Raw genomic sequence first — 17,833 nt, forward strand, 5'->3', positions numbered from 1 at the left:
AGACATTTCACATGCTAATTATACTTACAAAAAAAAAAAGTAAAATTATTTATTTTTAATCAAACAACCTAATTGCATAAATTCAATTCAATAAAGGAATAAACAATACATATGTAGCCTATCATCCTACCTTTCATGCATAAAACAAAACAAAAATAATCAGTAGTGCAGTTTTTGCACAAGGTTAACAATTTACAACATTTACAACAAGTACTAATAAAATACTAACAAAAACTAAAAATTTAATGCGACCTGGACCTTGTGCAACTGCACTGAACTATATTGTAAAAGTTAAATATGACTTACATGAGGTGAGTGGAGTCAGGCGTCCAGTCCGGCCGATACTTGGCTCCCATCTCTAAAGCTTTCTCCCTCAGCTCTCCCCTGAAAGGATTCTGGAAACCGCTAAGGACAAAAACCACTCCCTCCATGATGCGTTTGAAGGGCACTTGCTCGGGACTCTTGACACCTTTGGATGGCAGCTCTTTAGTTTTAGGTAAACTCTGGCGCTTCTTTTCGGCAGACGCTTTCGCTGGTGAGGCTGCGGGTTGAAAATATAGGGATATAATCAATAAGACAGAGTACACCACTGGGATACGACATTAATTTATTATGAGATGGGGACGCAAGGTGAAATGGTCATATGGCGGGGGTATAGAAATATGTTTTTTTGTTTAGCAAATGCTTTTCAGATTCTTGGTACTCCATGTAAAAACATTAAAATCACCGTTTATATTTCCCAACTATATGGTGCACCTAAAAACCCCAATTTGATACTTGTTGCAGACTTAAATTGCAAATCATTATATGCAACGGGGAGTGGCGCTAACAATGCCGATACCACTGGACCACTAGGGTACAAATTACGTGCAGCAAAGCATTACGCCTTATCTCACCATTACGCTATTTTTTAGTCACGTTGCCAGGAAAACTGATCTGCACAGTGCATTCTGATAGGTTTGATATCCTCTCCACGTTTTCACCAACAAATGTTAGAGAACGGAGAAAGCACAAAATACTATACAAGCTCTTACATCGTAGGCATACATATTAAACAGAATGGTTATTGACGCACAGGTGAAGAAGTGGACAGACTGTTCGACCTGAATGCACTGTGCAGATCAGTGTTGTGGCACCAAGTTAAAATAAGTGTGATAACGGGATAAGCTCTAATGCCATTTCATATGTCATCTGTACCACTGCTGGTCTAGTGCAGATGAGTCAGTGCTCTCACTGCTAATACTTCAGTTCGTTTCCCATACAATGTTTTGCAATTTAGGTGAAAAGCACAATTTCATGCATTGTATCAATATTGACCTTTACACACAAAAGCTCTCATTATAGTCCCAATTTCATGTGCCTTTAGTATAAAAAATATATCACAAAATACCTCTTTTGGGGGTGCGCCTTATAGTGTGGAAAATACGGTAAATATAAATATTAAGCCATGGTAACGAACAAGGAAAAAGTAAGTACTACTTATATGTAATGTACGTTCATTGTTCAAGGATCCCTTTACCACTTGAGCACCACTTCCTGGGGTGTGTTTTGGCTGATTACAGCCTTGCGGCACCCATGCCTCTTTAGGCCGTTTCTTTGGGTATGGGTTTGCTCCCCCACACGAGATGGATATTACTGGTTTCCATGTTTACCAGTAGCAGGAGAATCCTCCTGATCTTACTCGGATACAGTTCACGTTTACTGATACAGTTACTTAAATTGGATGCAATTAAACAGATTTTAAAAATTCGCCTCATGAGGATTGTCATGCCCTTAGAAAACATTGTTGCTTTAATTGCCTCTTCATTCTTAATAATCACTCCTATCATCAAGTGGTAGCAGGCGTATTTAGTAGCGTAGGTAATGATGCACGGTATTTTCCTTATTCACATTTCAAGCTTTGTTTACACGGTTATTAACTTTTCACTTGTCCCTTTAGCATCACTGCAAGAGCACTAACTAATACAAATAGAACAAAAAAATACATTATTGTACCGCTCTTTCCGAAACACACGGGAATCTGAACGAAAAAAAAAAAAAAGACATTGTGGGAGGGAATTCAGCCAATGGCATTTCAAAGAGGCCATGAGGCCAACCAATACCAGAGCAGAATCTTATATGACATCAACAGATATCAGAGAGGCACGTGACCAGCACAGTCAGATGCACGGACACCACAAAATCTTAATTTCTTAAGGTTTTGGACACGGGGAAGAACTTAATGTCCTATGGTGCGGAAAACACTCTATCAATTAGCATCTTATTCCAAATTGAAATGTAAAGACATCGTAAGATAGGGACGCAGCTGTGCAATCAGTGCCCATTAGGTGGTGGTGGTAGTGGTGGTGAGCCTCACCTTTGGAGGCGCCCGGACTCGGCGTTTCAGTCTTGACTTTTGGTGTGGTGGGTTTCAAATTCGCAGAGGTTCCCGGGCTGTTTTTCTTGGCGGGAGGAGGGGCAGGAGCTGTCTGCCGCTCTTTGCTGAACTCAAACTTCCTTTTAGCAGGTGCCTACAGAAGAAAATGAAGATATATAATATGAGAAAATGGGTTGCTTTAGAGGACAAAGGAAATTAAAAACACAATGCTATGCATTTATCTATTCCTCAGCGGCTTTGAAGACCCATTTGTGTCCATAAAAACTTTTATGGTCGTGCAGAAAATTAGTCCCAGAAGTGCCAGCCTACTCATCAAGGATTAAATTACCCAAACAAACACATGGAAATGCTCATTTCTGAAAGTGAGTCTAAGCGAGTATTAGATCGTATACTTGGAATGCAACAATAATTATGATTTTTGTTGTCGTTGATTTATCAATGAATAGGATACAATAGAATCAATGTATTTTAGTGGAACCCTTTTTTCAAAACAAGTGTCTAGAAAACAAAACTCTTTATATCTTAGTCACTGGTTTGGCATAAGTGGCAAAAAACATTAGGTAATATTTTCCGAAGTAAAAGAAAATCACCGACATTGGATTAAAACCTTAAGGACCCCCTAAGAATGACAATTTAATGAGACCCTAAATGTGTTTTTTTGGTCGAACATTAAGATTGCATTTTTATACTTAGGTTTAAAAAACACAAAATATTATCTAAACAAATAAAATGACATGCCCCAGATAAATAGATTTAATCTGAAAATGCATATTAACTTTAATAAATATTTTTCAACATCTACCACGTTTAGAATCTTTTACCACGAAGGACGGTAACATTCACCAAATAGTCAATGCAGAGAGGATTTTTTTCAAAATAATTTGGAGAATCTCTAATCCACAAGGTATCTAAAAACTATTACCAAGCATCAGTGCAAAAAAGGTCTCATGAAAAAATAAACAAAAAAAGTTTTTTTTTTTTTTTTTTTTTTTTAAAAACAATGCTGCACCATAAAGTAAAAAACAAACCACTAAAAGGCAATATAGTGTACGAGCTCAGTTTAGGTTGACAACAGCCACCCCAAAAAATTAATAATACTTAAAGGATTTTATTTTTGCAGTGAATTAGTTTTCAATTTTTTAATGTTTTAAATGAGCAATGCTATGTCCTAATGCTAATTGTTAGTGCTAGTTGGTAATTATAATACATCTAGTCACAAAGTCTGAGATGTCAGCTGCTTTAGCAAGCTAGTTGCTCATGGCAATTCAGACTCTAAAGCTAACCCTTAAAACCTAATATTTTCTCACTATTTGTACTGTGTGCATTCATTAAAAAAAAAAAAAAAAAATCAAAACAAAATTGTAGAAGACTGATGCTAGAATCGGCCTCAGCGACGCTCAGTAGTCTATTGTTTGTATTTGTAGAAAAAAAACAATATTCTATCACTCTCAACTGAAATATTGTTTTTATTAGAAATGGATTGATATTTGATCAAATATAGTGCACAAATTCAATAACTATGAACAACAGTTTTTTTAACTAAAATTATCGTACGGTAAAAAAAAACTATGTAAGGATTCCTGGTTTTTGATGAGATAATGCATCAATGATCTCTCGGAGGCTGTAGAAAACCTCTTCGCTGGACAAATCCAGCCCACGGGCCTAGAGATGTGTTTTAGAGTCAGGGTTTCTACACCTTTTTCATGGTCAATGTCAGGCACTTTTAAGGACTTTCAAACCCAATTTTGCAATTTCCCTGGTACAATTAAAAGAAAAAATCTGGTGTGACTCATGTATTTTGCAAAACCACAAATATATCTGGAATACACAAGTAAAATGTTTAATCTCGCATGTGCATGTATCGAGACATTTGATTTTTAGAAAGATTGAGTAAATAGCAAATATATTCGTGGATCTTAACGAAACGTGTGTAAACATTTTTGAGACAAATCTCTCCCCTTATAGGTGTTGGGTAAAATGACAACGGAGCTTATATTTTCAGTTGCAGGGAGTAGAACTAATACTCATTTCATAGCGCCCTGTTTGGATATCGGATCCAATTGTCCTCTTGGACGTGACCAGTTGGGGGCAAGGACACGTCATAGGACAATGCGATAAAAATTTATATGAGCTGACGTTAATCATGAGGGAAGAAATGCAACGGCAAAGCCACCAGAGAGCAGCGTCTGTGTCATTTTTAAGCAGACAAAATATTTCTAGCATTTCATAACACTTCATCCGAGATTCAAGCATATTTCAGTTCTTGAAAGCATTATATTCAAATTCAAGCATTTTCAAAGATTTCAAGCACCCATACGAACCTTGTAAAGTGAGAAGCACACAAAACCAGCTAAACATGTTTGTGTATTAAACTTCCCTATTATTGAGCATCCAAAGACAGGGGCAGTTGCCAAGCAACTGCTTATCAAAAATCGACAATGGCTACAGCCTTAGCAACAACAACTTTGTGATTCCTTCAAGGTGGGAAGTTCTTTTGCAGCTAGTCATGACTGCAGTAACAAAGACGAAGAATATGTTCTTTACCTGTGGCGAGGTCGAGAGCGCCGAAGGAGCGGTCGCTGGTCCGGCGGCTTGCAACGTAGCGGCCGCGTAGCTCAACTTGTTATTCTGTGGCGACACTAAAACGGAAAAGAGAACAGAATGAGCATCTGCAAACTTCATAAACAAGAAAGCACAAAAATGCAGTTGCCTTTGGGGGAAGGACTGGACTTGGTGGTAAAGAAGAGGCTGCCGGGTTGGATGTTTGAGCTTGAGGCTGACGGGTCGTCTTTCACCCGGAACTGACCCAGCTTGGTTAACTTCTGCTCATTGGGAGATGATACATCATTACAATGTAAAATTAAAGTAAGTAAATGTTTGTGTTATTTTACCGGGGATGTCACTGGGGTTTCGTTTTTGTCCGGAGGCGAATGGAATTTGACGAAAGCCAGGCCGTACGCAATATTCTGAAAGACACAAGCACAAGGTATAATACTAAAACCAATTTATTTAAATATGCAAGCAAATAAAAAGTGAGCTGGTAAAAAAAAAAAAAAAGTCATGATCATCCAAAATGTTAACCCTGTAATGTATTTTTTGCAAAAAGAGTGATGTTTTTGACTTCCTTCATATTAACGTAGTTATTGGGTGCAATTGTTCAATTGTTGTTAAAATGTGGTGATTGCTTAACCCCTAGAGTCGTAGGGGCACCATTTCCTGTGGTTTGTCTTGGGCAAGTACAGCGTGGTGGCGCCCATCCATCTCCAGGCCAACAAATGTTCTCACTTAGTCTCGAACCGGGGACCTTTTGCGTGTTAAGCGAATGTGCTAACAACTACACTACCTGTCCAATGATTGCAATAAATATAAATGCAATAAGCATTTATCAGCAGCAATTTAAAAAAATCTGTGAAATATATATTCACAAGGTAAATATAAATTTCACAGTTTCATGCAATAGTATAAATATTATTTTCACAGTTTCATTTGGCAACAACAAAAATGGAAATAAATCCCAAATTATGATGGTGCTTGGGAAAAGGCCGTCCCTGGGCCTGTTCGTCCTAGTTCTGAGGGACCTGTAGCACCTGACAAAGGGCAACAGTTCAAAGAGGTGGTGTCCAGGGTGGGAATTATCTTTTATAATGTTAATGGATGTGCTACAGTATCGCAAGCCATGTTTAGTAAATACACCCACCGTGAAAGGTTTGCAGTGCTTGGCGATCAGCGTTACTACCTCGTAGCATTTTCATTTGACTCGCAGAGAGCAAATGGCAGGATACCCTAGGAGCTACTGTTATCATCTGGTGAAATGGTGATTTTTTTTTCATTAAAAATTTATTTTATACTGTTATAAACATTACTGGCGGGCCACATATACATTTATTGATCGGGGTAATGGGCTAGTAAAGATTTGATCACACACCGTAACTGGCCCCATGGCTGGATTTTGGACAGGTCTACTGTAAGGCTCCAGCAAACCATTGTCAGAGCCATTATCCACAAGTGGAGGAAACTGGGAACAGTGGCAAACCTTCCCAGGAGTGGTCGACCAACTAAGATTATTTCAAGAAAGCGACGACGGCCCATCGGGAAGTTACAAAAGAACCCCAAAAAACATCCAAGAAACCTCGCTGGCCTCAGTTAAGATCAGTGTTCATGACAACACTTTAAGAATTCAGATTCAGATTCAGATCTACTTTATTGTCATTCTAGTACACGTGTATACAGAACGAAATGTCGATGCATCTGACCCCCACAGTTTCCTTGAATGTACAGAAATAAATAAAGTTGTATTGTATTTTGGCTACGTATAGTATTTTACCATAGTGCCGATAGTGCAAGAAGAGTAGCTAACCAGATGTGCAAAATGGGCAGTCAGGTTAACAAGTCAGGTACACTGTAACATTAACACTGTAACAATAACGCTGTAATTTACCATAGTGCAGAGAGCAATGTGCAATGAGTGGCAAGATATAAAAAAACTGCCAGTAGTGCAAAAAGTCAGATTAGCAGCCGTTTAGATTTAAGTTAACTATATGTTAGATTGACCATTTAACAGTCTAATGGCCAGGGGGACTAGACTATTGCGGAGCCTGGTGGTCCTGCACCGCACACTGCAGAACCTCTTCCCAGAGGCTAGCAGAGTGAACAGTCCATGATGGGGGTGAGAGGGGTCCCCGGTAATGTTCTTAGCATGGGATAGGCAGCGCTTCTGGCCAATGTCCTGAATGGAGGGAAGTGTAGTCCCGATTATTTTCTCTGCTGTCCTCGTTACCCTCCTCACACTACCCCAGTCGGTAGCGCTGCAGCCTCCACACCACACAGAGATACAGCTGGTCAGGATACTCTCTATGGTGCCCCTGTAGAATGTGATGAGGGAGGGTGGGGGCAGGTGGGCTCTCCTCATCCTCGCCAAAAATTTCCCAGGCTAAAACCACTGCTGTCACAAAAGAACACAAAGGCTGGGTTCATGCTGCAATGCGTAATGCTCAATTCCGATTTTTGGGTGAAATCTGATGTTATTGTCAGATGGTTCTCCTGTGTGAACACAACTGATCCGCATGCGCAAAAGAGGACACGTGACGTCACAAGCATTGCGCTAATAATTAGCTGAAGTACATGTGTCAAACAGGCAGCCCGCGGGCCAGATCAGGCCCACTAAGGGATTGAATCCGGCCCGCGGGACAACAGAAAAACAAGCTGCAGGTTGAAATATGTCAACTTGATGTTGCCAAAGAAAGGTGCCTCGAACAAAGACACTGTACTTGTATTTCTTTCTCTCTCCCTCTTTTCCACCCCTTTTCTCCCATTCTCTGTCTCTTTCACTCTCTGTGTCTCTTTTTCTCATTTTTTGTTGCTCTTTCTCTTTCTCTCTCTGTCTTTTTAACTTCTTTTGCTCCAACTTCCTTTTTTCCTTTTCTCTCTTTTCTCTTTCTCTCTTCCTACCCTTTGCGCTTTCTTTTTTCTTTTCTCTCCTTCTGTCTTTCTATTTCTCTTTGGATTTCTTTCTACCGCTCCCTTTTTTTCCCCTTCTCTCACGTCTTCTCTTTTTATCTCTTTTGTTTCTCCCGCTCTCTCTGTCTTTGTCCCGCCCTCTCTCCTTTCCCCTCCCTCTTTCTCTTATTTCTTTATCTCTCTTTTTCTTTCTCTTTAATCTACTAGTCCGGCCCCTGACAGAATGTTTGTTCTATCGTGTGGCCTCGGAGTTAAAATGAGTTTGACACCCCTGCCCTATTGAATGCTGTCTGTGTGGTGTGATTTAAATGTAAATATTGTTAACTACCACTAGAGGATACTATCGCTTTATCAATGAGCACCACTGTTCACAGCATGTCGGGCAAAACGTTTTAGTCCACCGTGTTTTTTTAATTTTCCTCTTCCTCCTGCCTGGTTGAAGGCAGCATAGTGATGCCCGCTGCCTATCAATGAAGTGCAGGTCACATGAATGCGTCTCAACCGTTCAGAGGTCGCATTCCAAAAGATCAACCCTAACCCTATCAATTAAACTTTTTAGAAGGTGTGCAGCTTGTTACATCAGGCGTAAAAATGGCACAGCATTTGACAAAAAGAATATGATGCCAACTGTAAAGCATGGCGGCAGCAGTGTAATAGTCTGGGGCTGCTACGCAACCTAAGGATCAGGACATCCTTGCTGTTGTTGACAGAATAATAAAATCTGGTGTTTGCCAGAAGATCCTAAAAGGGGAACATTTGGCCATCAGTTAATGACGTCAAACACAAGGACTCTTGATAATACAGCAGAACAATGATCTGAAACACACAAACAAGTCCACCTCTGAATGGCAAAAAAATAAAATGTTTTCGAGTGGCCAAGTCAAAGTCCACATTTAAATCCAATTGAGAGACTGTGGTGGGACCTTAAACTGGCAGTTAACGCTAGATAACCCTAAAATATGGCAGATTTGAAACAAGTTTGCGGAGAAGAGTGGGTCAAAATTTCACTGCAGCGTTGTGAAAGACAATTATCGTAGATGTTTAATTTCTGTTATCACTGGCAAACGTGGCCCAACTCACTGTTAGGTTCAGGGGGTAATTACTTATTATTTATGCCAGATAGGTTTGAATTTTTTTGTAATTCCTTGGGTTGTCTGTGTGATATTAAATTTTGTTTGATGACCCAAAACCTCTGTGAGTGATAAATATACAAAAAAACAACAACAAAGAAATCATGAAGGAGCAAATGCTTTTTCACGCCACTGAATACAATATACATTGACGTGAAATATATTTGTACACTAGGTTTTAAAAATACCTGAATTTAACAATGACATTTCTTTAAAGCTGATGCTAAGGATTGGAAAAAGGAATGCTCCCCCGCACCCAAGAATTATTTCTTAAGAGATGCCAGAACGGGTAGTCAAGTCAAGTCATGTTTTTTTGTGTAGCCATTAATCACAAAGAGTCTCAAAATATAGGTTATTCATATGCTATAGAATAGTAGTTTTAAGCTTAGATTTAAGCATTTCCACTGAGGTTGCAGATCGAATCTCAGGGGGAAGAGCATTCCACAGCACCGTGGCCCGAATGGTAGTGGCAATATGAGATGTATTACGTTTAAGTATTTTTTTTATACATGAATGCATCTTCTGTCATCTACTACCCTAGTATAACTAATGTTCTAAAAGATATGTAGCTTAGTTTAAAAGCTAAAAATCAGGTTAAAAATCTCAGGGTAATAATGGACTCAGACCTAAACTTTAACAGCCACATTAAATCCATAACATCATCAGCCTTTTACCATCTCAAAAACATTGCCAGAATCAAAGGTTTACTGTAAACCAGACTTAGAGAAACTTATCCATGGATTCATCTTTAGCAGGTTAGACTACTGTAACGGCCTTCTGACTGGACTTTCTAAACGAGCTGTAAGACAGCTGCAGAACATCCAGAACGCAGCTGCTCGGGTCTTGACTAGAACCAGGAAGTACGACCATATTAGTCCTGAGCTCAGGTCTCTGCACTGGCTTCCTGTCGCTCAGAGAATAGACTTTAAAACAGCTCTGCTGGTGTATAAGTCTCTTCATGGTCTAGCACCAAAGTACATCTGTGACATGTTGGTCCCATATGAACCATCTCGGACCCTGAGAACCTCAGGGACAGGCCTTCTGCTGGTGCTCAGAGCCAGGACTAAACAGGGTGAAGCTGCGTTTCAGTTACATGCAGCTAAACTCTGGAATAGTCTTCCTGATGACGTCAGACAGGCGTCTCCTCTGACAATGTTTAAGTCCAGGCTGAAAACAACTCTGTTCAACTGTGCATACAACTGAAAGGGTTCTATCTGCACTCTTCACTTTTACCTTATTTTAATTCATTGATTTTATTATGTTTTATCTGTGGTTTTAATGCATTTTAAAAACCACATTTTAAATTTTCAATGTCTTTTATTGTGTGTTTTTAACCTGTCTGCCATTTCTGTTATGTGCTATACAAATAAACTTGCCTTGCCTTAAAAAGTATGTGTCTTGTTTGTTTGTTCACACTAAATACACAACAGTTTTATCGATTCCCTTGTAACTTGTTTTGTTTACTTCTTGCTGTGTTTTATATTAGGGTAATAGACTGAAATTTCAAGCTGTTATCACAGCCTGCAAAAAAAACAACAACTCACAAACGCGAGACCATCAGGATTCATAAAGGGAAAATTGATTGAAAAGGAAAATGGGAAAAATAGATTTCCTGTTAATTGGCGACACAGGTGCCTGAAGCCTACATTCTCTTGTGGAATGGGTCATTATTTTTAATGAGCAATAGGACACCTTGACACAAAAAAAATCAGATAACCTTCACACTCCATAGTATAGCCTCTATGTTGACTCTCATCATTATAATGAATACACATGACGGATTATGAGGGAATTGGTGCACGGTTGACTTCATATTTCAAAGTCAGAATTGATTTGTAACAGGGATGCCCGGAAACAGTATGACGTCAGTTATCAGATAGTCACGGAACGATATCCATCAGCCGGCACTACTTCTTGGAACGATTCTAAGCATGTATATTCCTCATAATAGTATTTTGATTTTCTATAGAAGCAATAGCACAACTTAGTTGTGTATCCTCTCTGTAATGTGTGCAAGCCAATGAAGAGCTCGCCCATCACCAGTCACATGGCCCAGAATGTGTGCAGCACTTTTGTGATTATATAGGCTCATAAAATTAGTTGAGTAGGGTTTTGTCTTGTTAGTAAGATGTTTTTTTGTCACACTACAGCATGTTTGTGCATGACGATTTAATTAATATTGATTGCTTAGCTGCACTCGTTCATTAAGATTGACTGCTGCTTGGCGAAGTCTGCAAATTAGTGTTTTGATAGCGAAACGACATGTTTTCTGCACAACATAGCTCTATAAAGTGTAGTGTACATATTGTAATATTGGGAACTCCTATAGAAGGTCATCACCAAAATAAATTGCTTTAGAACTCCACAGTAATTAGCCATACGTTTGGTTTACTCGATGTTGTTTCCAAACTATGCATCAGCATTTCTATATCTATATTGGTTGGCAATTATAGATACTAATTTGAAGATAAAATTCCCCTTGATTAAAATGAGTGATCCATTTTTTTTAGCCAAGGCATGTGTGACATTAAGTATTGGAGCACTTGTATATGATTAGAAGTGACATATATTCACATAATGAACACACCCACAATCATATTCATATGAACTTTCTGCAGTATCCATATGTCAATATTATGGTGCTCAGAACAATATCTTGTTATGGGCGTCATTACAGTTATTGACAAACAAAGTAAGTATTGACCGAATGATGGATTGATAAAGTCAAACTCAGGTCCCCAACACTGGTTTTTGTTGACATGTTTACCAAAGCTGTATAATGTCATTGTAATTATAAAAAATAATCAAGACACACAGAAGGATAATTCTACTTCGAATGTATCTTTTTGTTTTAAATTTATTATGTGCTCAATTTTTTTAAATCGGTTATCTTTCTGCAAAGGCAGGATTTTATCAATTATCAATAGAAAAAAATCCTTCATTTATAATTATTATCATTATTGTCAATTGGATGTCAATATTTTCTAATGTGCAAGGAATTTTTTCAAATTTTGTAGGAGAGTTCTGGTACTAGTCTAAAATTTAAAAAAAAAATATTTTTTTTCCCCAAACAAACCTTACCGATCTGACTCATTGTAGCACCACTAGTTAGGGTTAGGTTTAGTATGATTTGGTTTTCTAACTTTAGCAACTGGGTCATTGGGACCCTACAAAAACTGCAGTGGTATGATCGCACCACAAGATCATCAGGACTGGCCAAGATAATTGTCCAGGGCACAGTCCGAGGGGGCAAGAGGAGAGGAAGACCGAAAATGAACTGCCAGACACAATTAAGAAATGGACTGTTGCCAACTTTGACACGCCTTAAAAACAGGCCATGAACCGTCAGCAATGGAGAAATCTGTCCAGTGTTGAGTCTTATTAGTGCCCCGACAACCCAGGCGGTTAAGATCCGTAAACCTAGAAATTGATCAAGAAAAAACATGCGCTGCATGGTAAAATGTTCTTAAAATCCCCACACTAACACCCAGCATTTGGCATCAGAGCCCTTTACTCCAATCCATCTCTGCTTTGCGAGAGCCTTACCTTACTGTACGGCTGGCTGCAAACGATTTTGGCCCGGTCCCACTTCTCTTGCGATGTGCTCTTTTGCAGCTGTCCGGGTCCAAAAAAACGCACCCTGTTTAAGTTGGTGCCGTTACGGCTCTCCGTGGGTGACATGAAGGATGACGTGACCAGCAGCACCTGCAAGGATAAGGTTGTTAACTCATTTAATGCCTTAACATGCAAATACAATTTAAGAAGCATGGTCGCTGAGTGCCAAACATTAAAATACATTTTTCCTGTTTATTTTTCTTTTCTTCTTTAGATATTTAAGTGTTAAGTGCAGCTCATTAGTAAGTAGCAAGCCTCTGGGAATTGACTTCAATCAGATCTTTGTCCACACATCAAAGGAGCCTTTACTTCATAGTGTAAAGTTAAGTGCTGTTTATTTGTATAGCCCGTAATAACAAGGAGTCTCAAAGGGCTGCATAAACCACAGATTATTGCAAACTACAGACTATTATTACACCGCCCCATGATCTGAAACCTACACGAGGCCAAGGAAAAACTCAAAAACCTCAACATGAGGAAAATAAAGAAACCTTGGGGAGGGACCACACATGGGGTAATCTCCCTTCCAGGATGACCAGGCTTAAACGGATGTGGCAATAACAAATAATACACAGATATTGTTGACATAAAATATAGGTCATTCATAAGCTATAGAATAGAAGTGTGTTTGCTTCCTTTTTCCATCAAAGAAGTGTGTGCGGGCAACCTCACATAGCGAGTGGGCATACTGAAGCAGTTTTGTAAGAATAGAGAAGATATGGATAAATAGTAATAAGCAGTTATACAGGGTTAATACATTTTGAAATTAAATTTAAACCCTAGTTGACAAAAACAAAAAACACAATTGAAACAAAAAATTGTTTTGCACACAATGCATTGTGCCTCGTACACATTATCTGGCAGAGCTTTTAGCCATGGGAAGAAATGTTCATCAGACAGATTCTCATTGCATTTACACATAGTCGTGACGTCTCTGTCTGAAGTTGCTAAGTGTATTGTGGGTAGACCTAAGACATCCATCTGCTCTGAAAAGCCCAACTGAAACCAAATCTCCGTTTTGATAGTTCAGTTATTGCGGTCCCAAAATGTTACCACCAAACTAAATCATCCATCTATCCATTATCTGCAACACTTATCCTCAGGAAAGTCGCAAGGGCCCATCCTGGCTATCTTCGGGCAGTGGGCAGGGGACACCCTGAACTGGTTGCCAGCCAGCTTCTGGGCACAAAAGACAGACAACTCACTTGCTCAATCACACCTGGGGCAATTTGGACCTGCCAATTAACCTGAAATGTATGACTTTGGAATGTGGGAGGAAAACAGAGCGCCTGCAAGAAACCCGGGCAAACACAGGGAGAACATGCAAAACTCAGCACAGATTTAGCTGGATTTAAACCCGTGACCCCAGAACTGTGCCCCGAACGCTCTAAACCGCCAAAGTAAATCAGTGAATTATAAATAAAAGACAATTGATAAAAGTTACTAAATCTTTTTAGGTTTCACAAAAATAAATCTTTTATTGTATTCAGATTAAGACTTTCAAAAATTTGATTCAACAATTTTACTGCCAACTAGCCTTTAATTTTAGAATAATGAATTCAATGCCTTTTAAGACTTTTCAAAGATCTGCGGGAACCCTGTTATAATTCCTCAACAGAGCTTATTCCTTTCAAAAAGATGAAGGAAGTCCCATTTTCATCGTTTGGTCAGAGAGGGATGATGTTTTGTGCACGTCCACGGTCGATATTGTTTGTATCACAAATGTAAAAAAAAATTAAAGGCGCCCAAATGCATCCTTTCACAAAGAGCTGTTTTTCTCAGATGTTTTCTTGGAAACTTAGCTATATTTTACTAAAAGCTAGAAACATATTTTTGTAATTAAAGATGCCTTCCTTTTAATATGTCCTATGCCTATATAGCTACATAACAAAATTTACTGAAGTCCTTCAAAAATGAGTTAAAATTGCAAAAACTGACTGGCACCAGCATTTCCAATTCGAGAGAAATGTCTGCCATTGAATTAGTTAATATGACAAATAAATAAAACAGGAAGGAGGAGGGAAAAATTGGCAGGGTACCTCATAGTCTTGATCTCTGACAGCAGACGAGTTCCCCACCAGTACTTCTACGAACGCCGAGCCTTCATTTCCAATGTCGATGCTGTGTATCTGCTCCTCTTTTTCAAACTAGAAAATGCCAATAAAAAAAGAAGCATAGAGGGACACAGTGATCTTTAATCACTCATTGTTAAAGGGGATGCAGTAGTCTAATGCAGTGATTTGAGCCAAGAAGAACATTCTTTCATTTGAAAATCTTGAAGCATACCTTCCGTTGAAGTCATTTAAAAATAAATTCCTGCCTCCGATTTGATTTTGTTTTGTTGCCTAAATTGAGTAGTTTTTTTCCCTCATTTGTCGTCACCAAAACTCAGGGGGCAATACAGCTAATTCATTTTGGGAAATGATTTTTCTGTTATCTTGAATTTTATCTTGTTCTTCTAGAAAAACAAGAATAATAATTAAAATTAACCATCAACATCTGCCAGTGTAACCTTTTCTGTATTTTTTTAAGTAATTAAGAAAATAATAATCAAAATCAGAAATGTGTGCAAGATTTTTTCTTTAATTTATTTTATTATTTCTTGCATTGCAATCTAAAGCACCTTCATCAAACAAAATAAGTTATTACATACATGTCCCTGTGTTACCCCATGAACTAGTATATAAAAAAAGAAAAATATGTAGTCTGCTGCCTCTGACTAACATGGATGAATAATGCAAAGAATCATTCTCGGTAACTAGAAATGTCAAAAGCACTACACTGGACGAAAAAAAACATGTTTAGAGCTGCAAAAAATAAAAGGTTTATACAAGCCTCATAAAGAGGAAAACAATGAATGTACTGTTTGGGACATATCTGTCCTCCTACAGAAACCATATCATTTTCCATTATCAAACATTTTGGAAAAGGTACCAGAGAGCCACTAGGAAGCACCAAAGAGCTGCATGGCCGCAACGACTCCAGAGTTGCTGGTTGCTGAAACCCGCACTGAACAATAACGTGTTTATTTTTGCAAAGATAAAATTGGGCAATTTTCTGCAGAACACTGATTGAAAAACACAGGCTTAACAGATGCTCAGAGTGAATAAATATGTTATTCTGGTATATTGGAATATGAATGTTAAACATTTTATGAAAAATAAAAAGCACTTTGTATTAGGGCTGCAAAATTTAGGGGAAAAAAAAACTAATTGAGATTTTCAGACCAGTTTTGCAATTCCTCTGCAATTTTCGGATTAAAAAGAGGTACATTTTTGTTGTAGTTTTGTTATTTTAGTGAGTACTTAACCATTGGATGCATGACTTACCAGTGCACATATTCTTCCATGAGTGGGGTTGATAATAAGTGTGCAAAAAATACTAATGGCATCGTGTCACAAACATGTTTCATGAGGGATACATGGAATATGACCTTTTTTTCTAAAGATTTTGAAGAATATCAACCCCTGGGGTCATATTTGATCCCACTTATACACCCAAGGTTTAATTCTAGTGATGTTTCCCTGGCGGGCCATCAGACTGTTAAAAAGCAAAGACGTGTCTATATGATGTCACCAGTCACTGGTCATTTTGGAGTCTCCAAAAGGCCACTTTCTAGACATATTCTTAGAAAATATTAAAACTTATAGCTTTACCTTTCAAAATTAATCAAAATGGTCTAGATTCTCCTAACACTTTAACACCGGCATTCAATTTTCTTTGGGTACGGCTTGGGTTGAGATTTAAGGTGATTTTTACAGGGTTTTTAAGGGTTGATAAGGTAAACAGCGTCCTCCTCTGGGGAGTTTTGGTTAGGGTACCTGTCTATAAATTCTTATGAAAAAAGGCACGCCATTGTATACGGCAATTCCTCAGTATAACGTGGTTCACCTTTTGCTGTCTCGCTGCTTTAAGGATTTTCATCATGCATCGTGTTCTGAATTTTGAATGCGTAAGTTATTAGCCAAAACACATTTATACAGTACTTGTATCTATAAAGAGTGTGTTTTTCAGTTTCAATGTATGTTAGTTGGTTGGATCCCGTACCCACTAGTGTCGTAGGGGCACCATTTCCTGTGGTGTTTCTTGGCCAAGTAGTCTTGTGGCGCCCATCCCTCTCCAAGCCAAAAAATGTTTCTACTTTACAGATCTTGCCCATGACAGGTTCTTTTTGGAACATAACCCCCGCGATAAACAAGGCTTCACTGTGTTGTTTAGATCAATAACATTGATGACCTTGTTTACCTGATCTCAACCGATACCCAAATCTCACCATACTCACCTGCAGAATGACTGATGTCTGCTTCTCTCCAACTCGGGCAGCTTTCCACTTTCTGTACGTATCAGAGCTTAGCAGATTGTCTGCCCCATGAGTCTTTTGTTTACCACACAGAAAAGGAATATTTATTTACAATAAAAAGATTAATAAAACATTACACCTGACAAATCAGGGGTCACCAACTTTTCTATAGCTGAAGGCTACTTTAGTTACTGATTAACGCAAAGGACGACCAATTTAATATGCTATTCTAAGACTTATTATGTTATTACCGAGTTGTTATAGTTAGAAGGGTTAAAATTCCATCAGTGACCACCAAAACGTCTACCTTATATAAAGGCACTGAGTGGTGTACATACTGCATATAAATAAAAGGCTAATTCAAAAAATATTTTTCCAAAAAAATGATCTTTTTTTTTTTAAGTCAGGTCATGTTGAGTGTCATCTGCAGGTAGAGCGCTCGTCTTGGGATCAAGGGATCCCAGTTCGAATCCCGGCTTGTCTGTGTTACATGCCGAAGTGTCCTTGGGTAAGACACTGAACCCCTAAGACCCCCAATAAGCAGGTTAGCGCCTTACATGGCTGCACGGCCGCTATTGGGAAATGTGAAGCACATTGTAAAGCGCTTTGGGAAGTCATTGACTTGAAAAGCGCTATAGAAATGCAGATCATTTCATTTCAATGGTAACTAATATTAAACTTGCGACTGATATTACCTCACGGAAGAATATAAATACTGAAAAGAAGGGGACCGAGTACTGAGCCCTGTGGGATGCCACAGGTAACACTAAAAGGCTCAGAGGTCATATTACGGAATCCAACACAAAATGTCCTGACAGAGAGGTCGGATTCTAAACCATAAGAGGACCCATCCTCAAAAACCAATCCATTTTTCTAGCCGATCTAGTGAAATATTGTTGTCCACAGCGTCACTGATCACGTCAATGACTTCTCACGCCAGTTACGAATAACATT

The 17,833-nt window shown here is 38.7% G+C and overlaps 1 protein-coding gene across 1 annotated transcript in view; it reads right to left on the reverse strand.

Annotated features, from left to right (window-relative positions):
• Positions 1-17,833, reverse strand: part of xrcc1 (X-ray repair complementing 1) — a 36,562-nt gene that overhangs the window by 18,235 nt on the left and 494 nt on the right. The window contains exons 2-9 of the mRNA XM_088327014.1: positions 16,862-16,954; positions 14,619-14,726; positions 12,511-12,669; positions 5,269-5,343; positions 5,088-5,199; positions 4,922-5,016; positions 2,357-2,510; positions 307-541 (exon numbers count right to left, since the gene is read on the reverse strand). Coding sequence (XP_088183140.1) covers positions 307-541; positions 2,357-2,510; positions 4,922-5,016; positions 5,088-5,199; positions 5,269-5,343; positions 12,511-12,669; positions 14,619-14,726; positions 16,862-16,954 — 1,031 coding nt within the window. The remainder of the gene's footprint in view (positions 1-306; positions 542-2,356; positions 2,511-4,921; positions 5,017-5,087; positions 5,200-5,268; positions 5,344-12,510; positions 12,670-14,618; positions 14,727-16,861; positions 16,955-17,833) is intronic.

The sequence above is a fragment of the Urocampus carinirostris genome, chromosome 2 (assembly GCF_059441175.1).
Source record: "Urocampus carinirostris isolate Australia breed hairy pipefish chromosome 2, RoL_Ucar_1.0, whole genome shotgun sequence".
Classification (NCBI taxonomy): Eukaryota; Metazoa; Chordata; class Actinopteri; order Syngnathiformes; family Syngnathidae; genus Urocampus; species Urocampus carinirostris.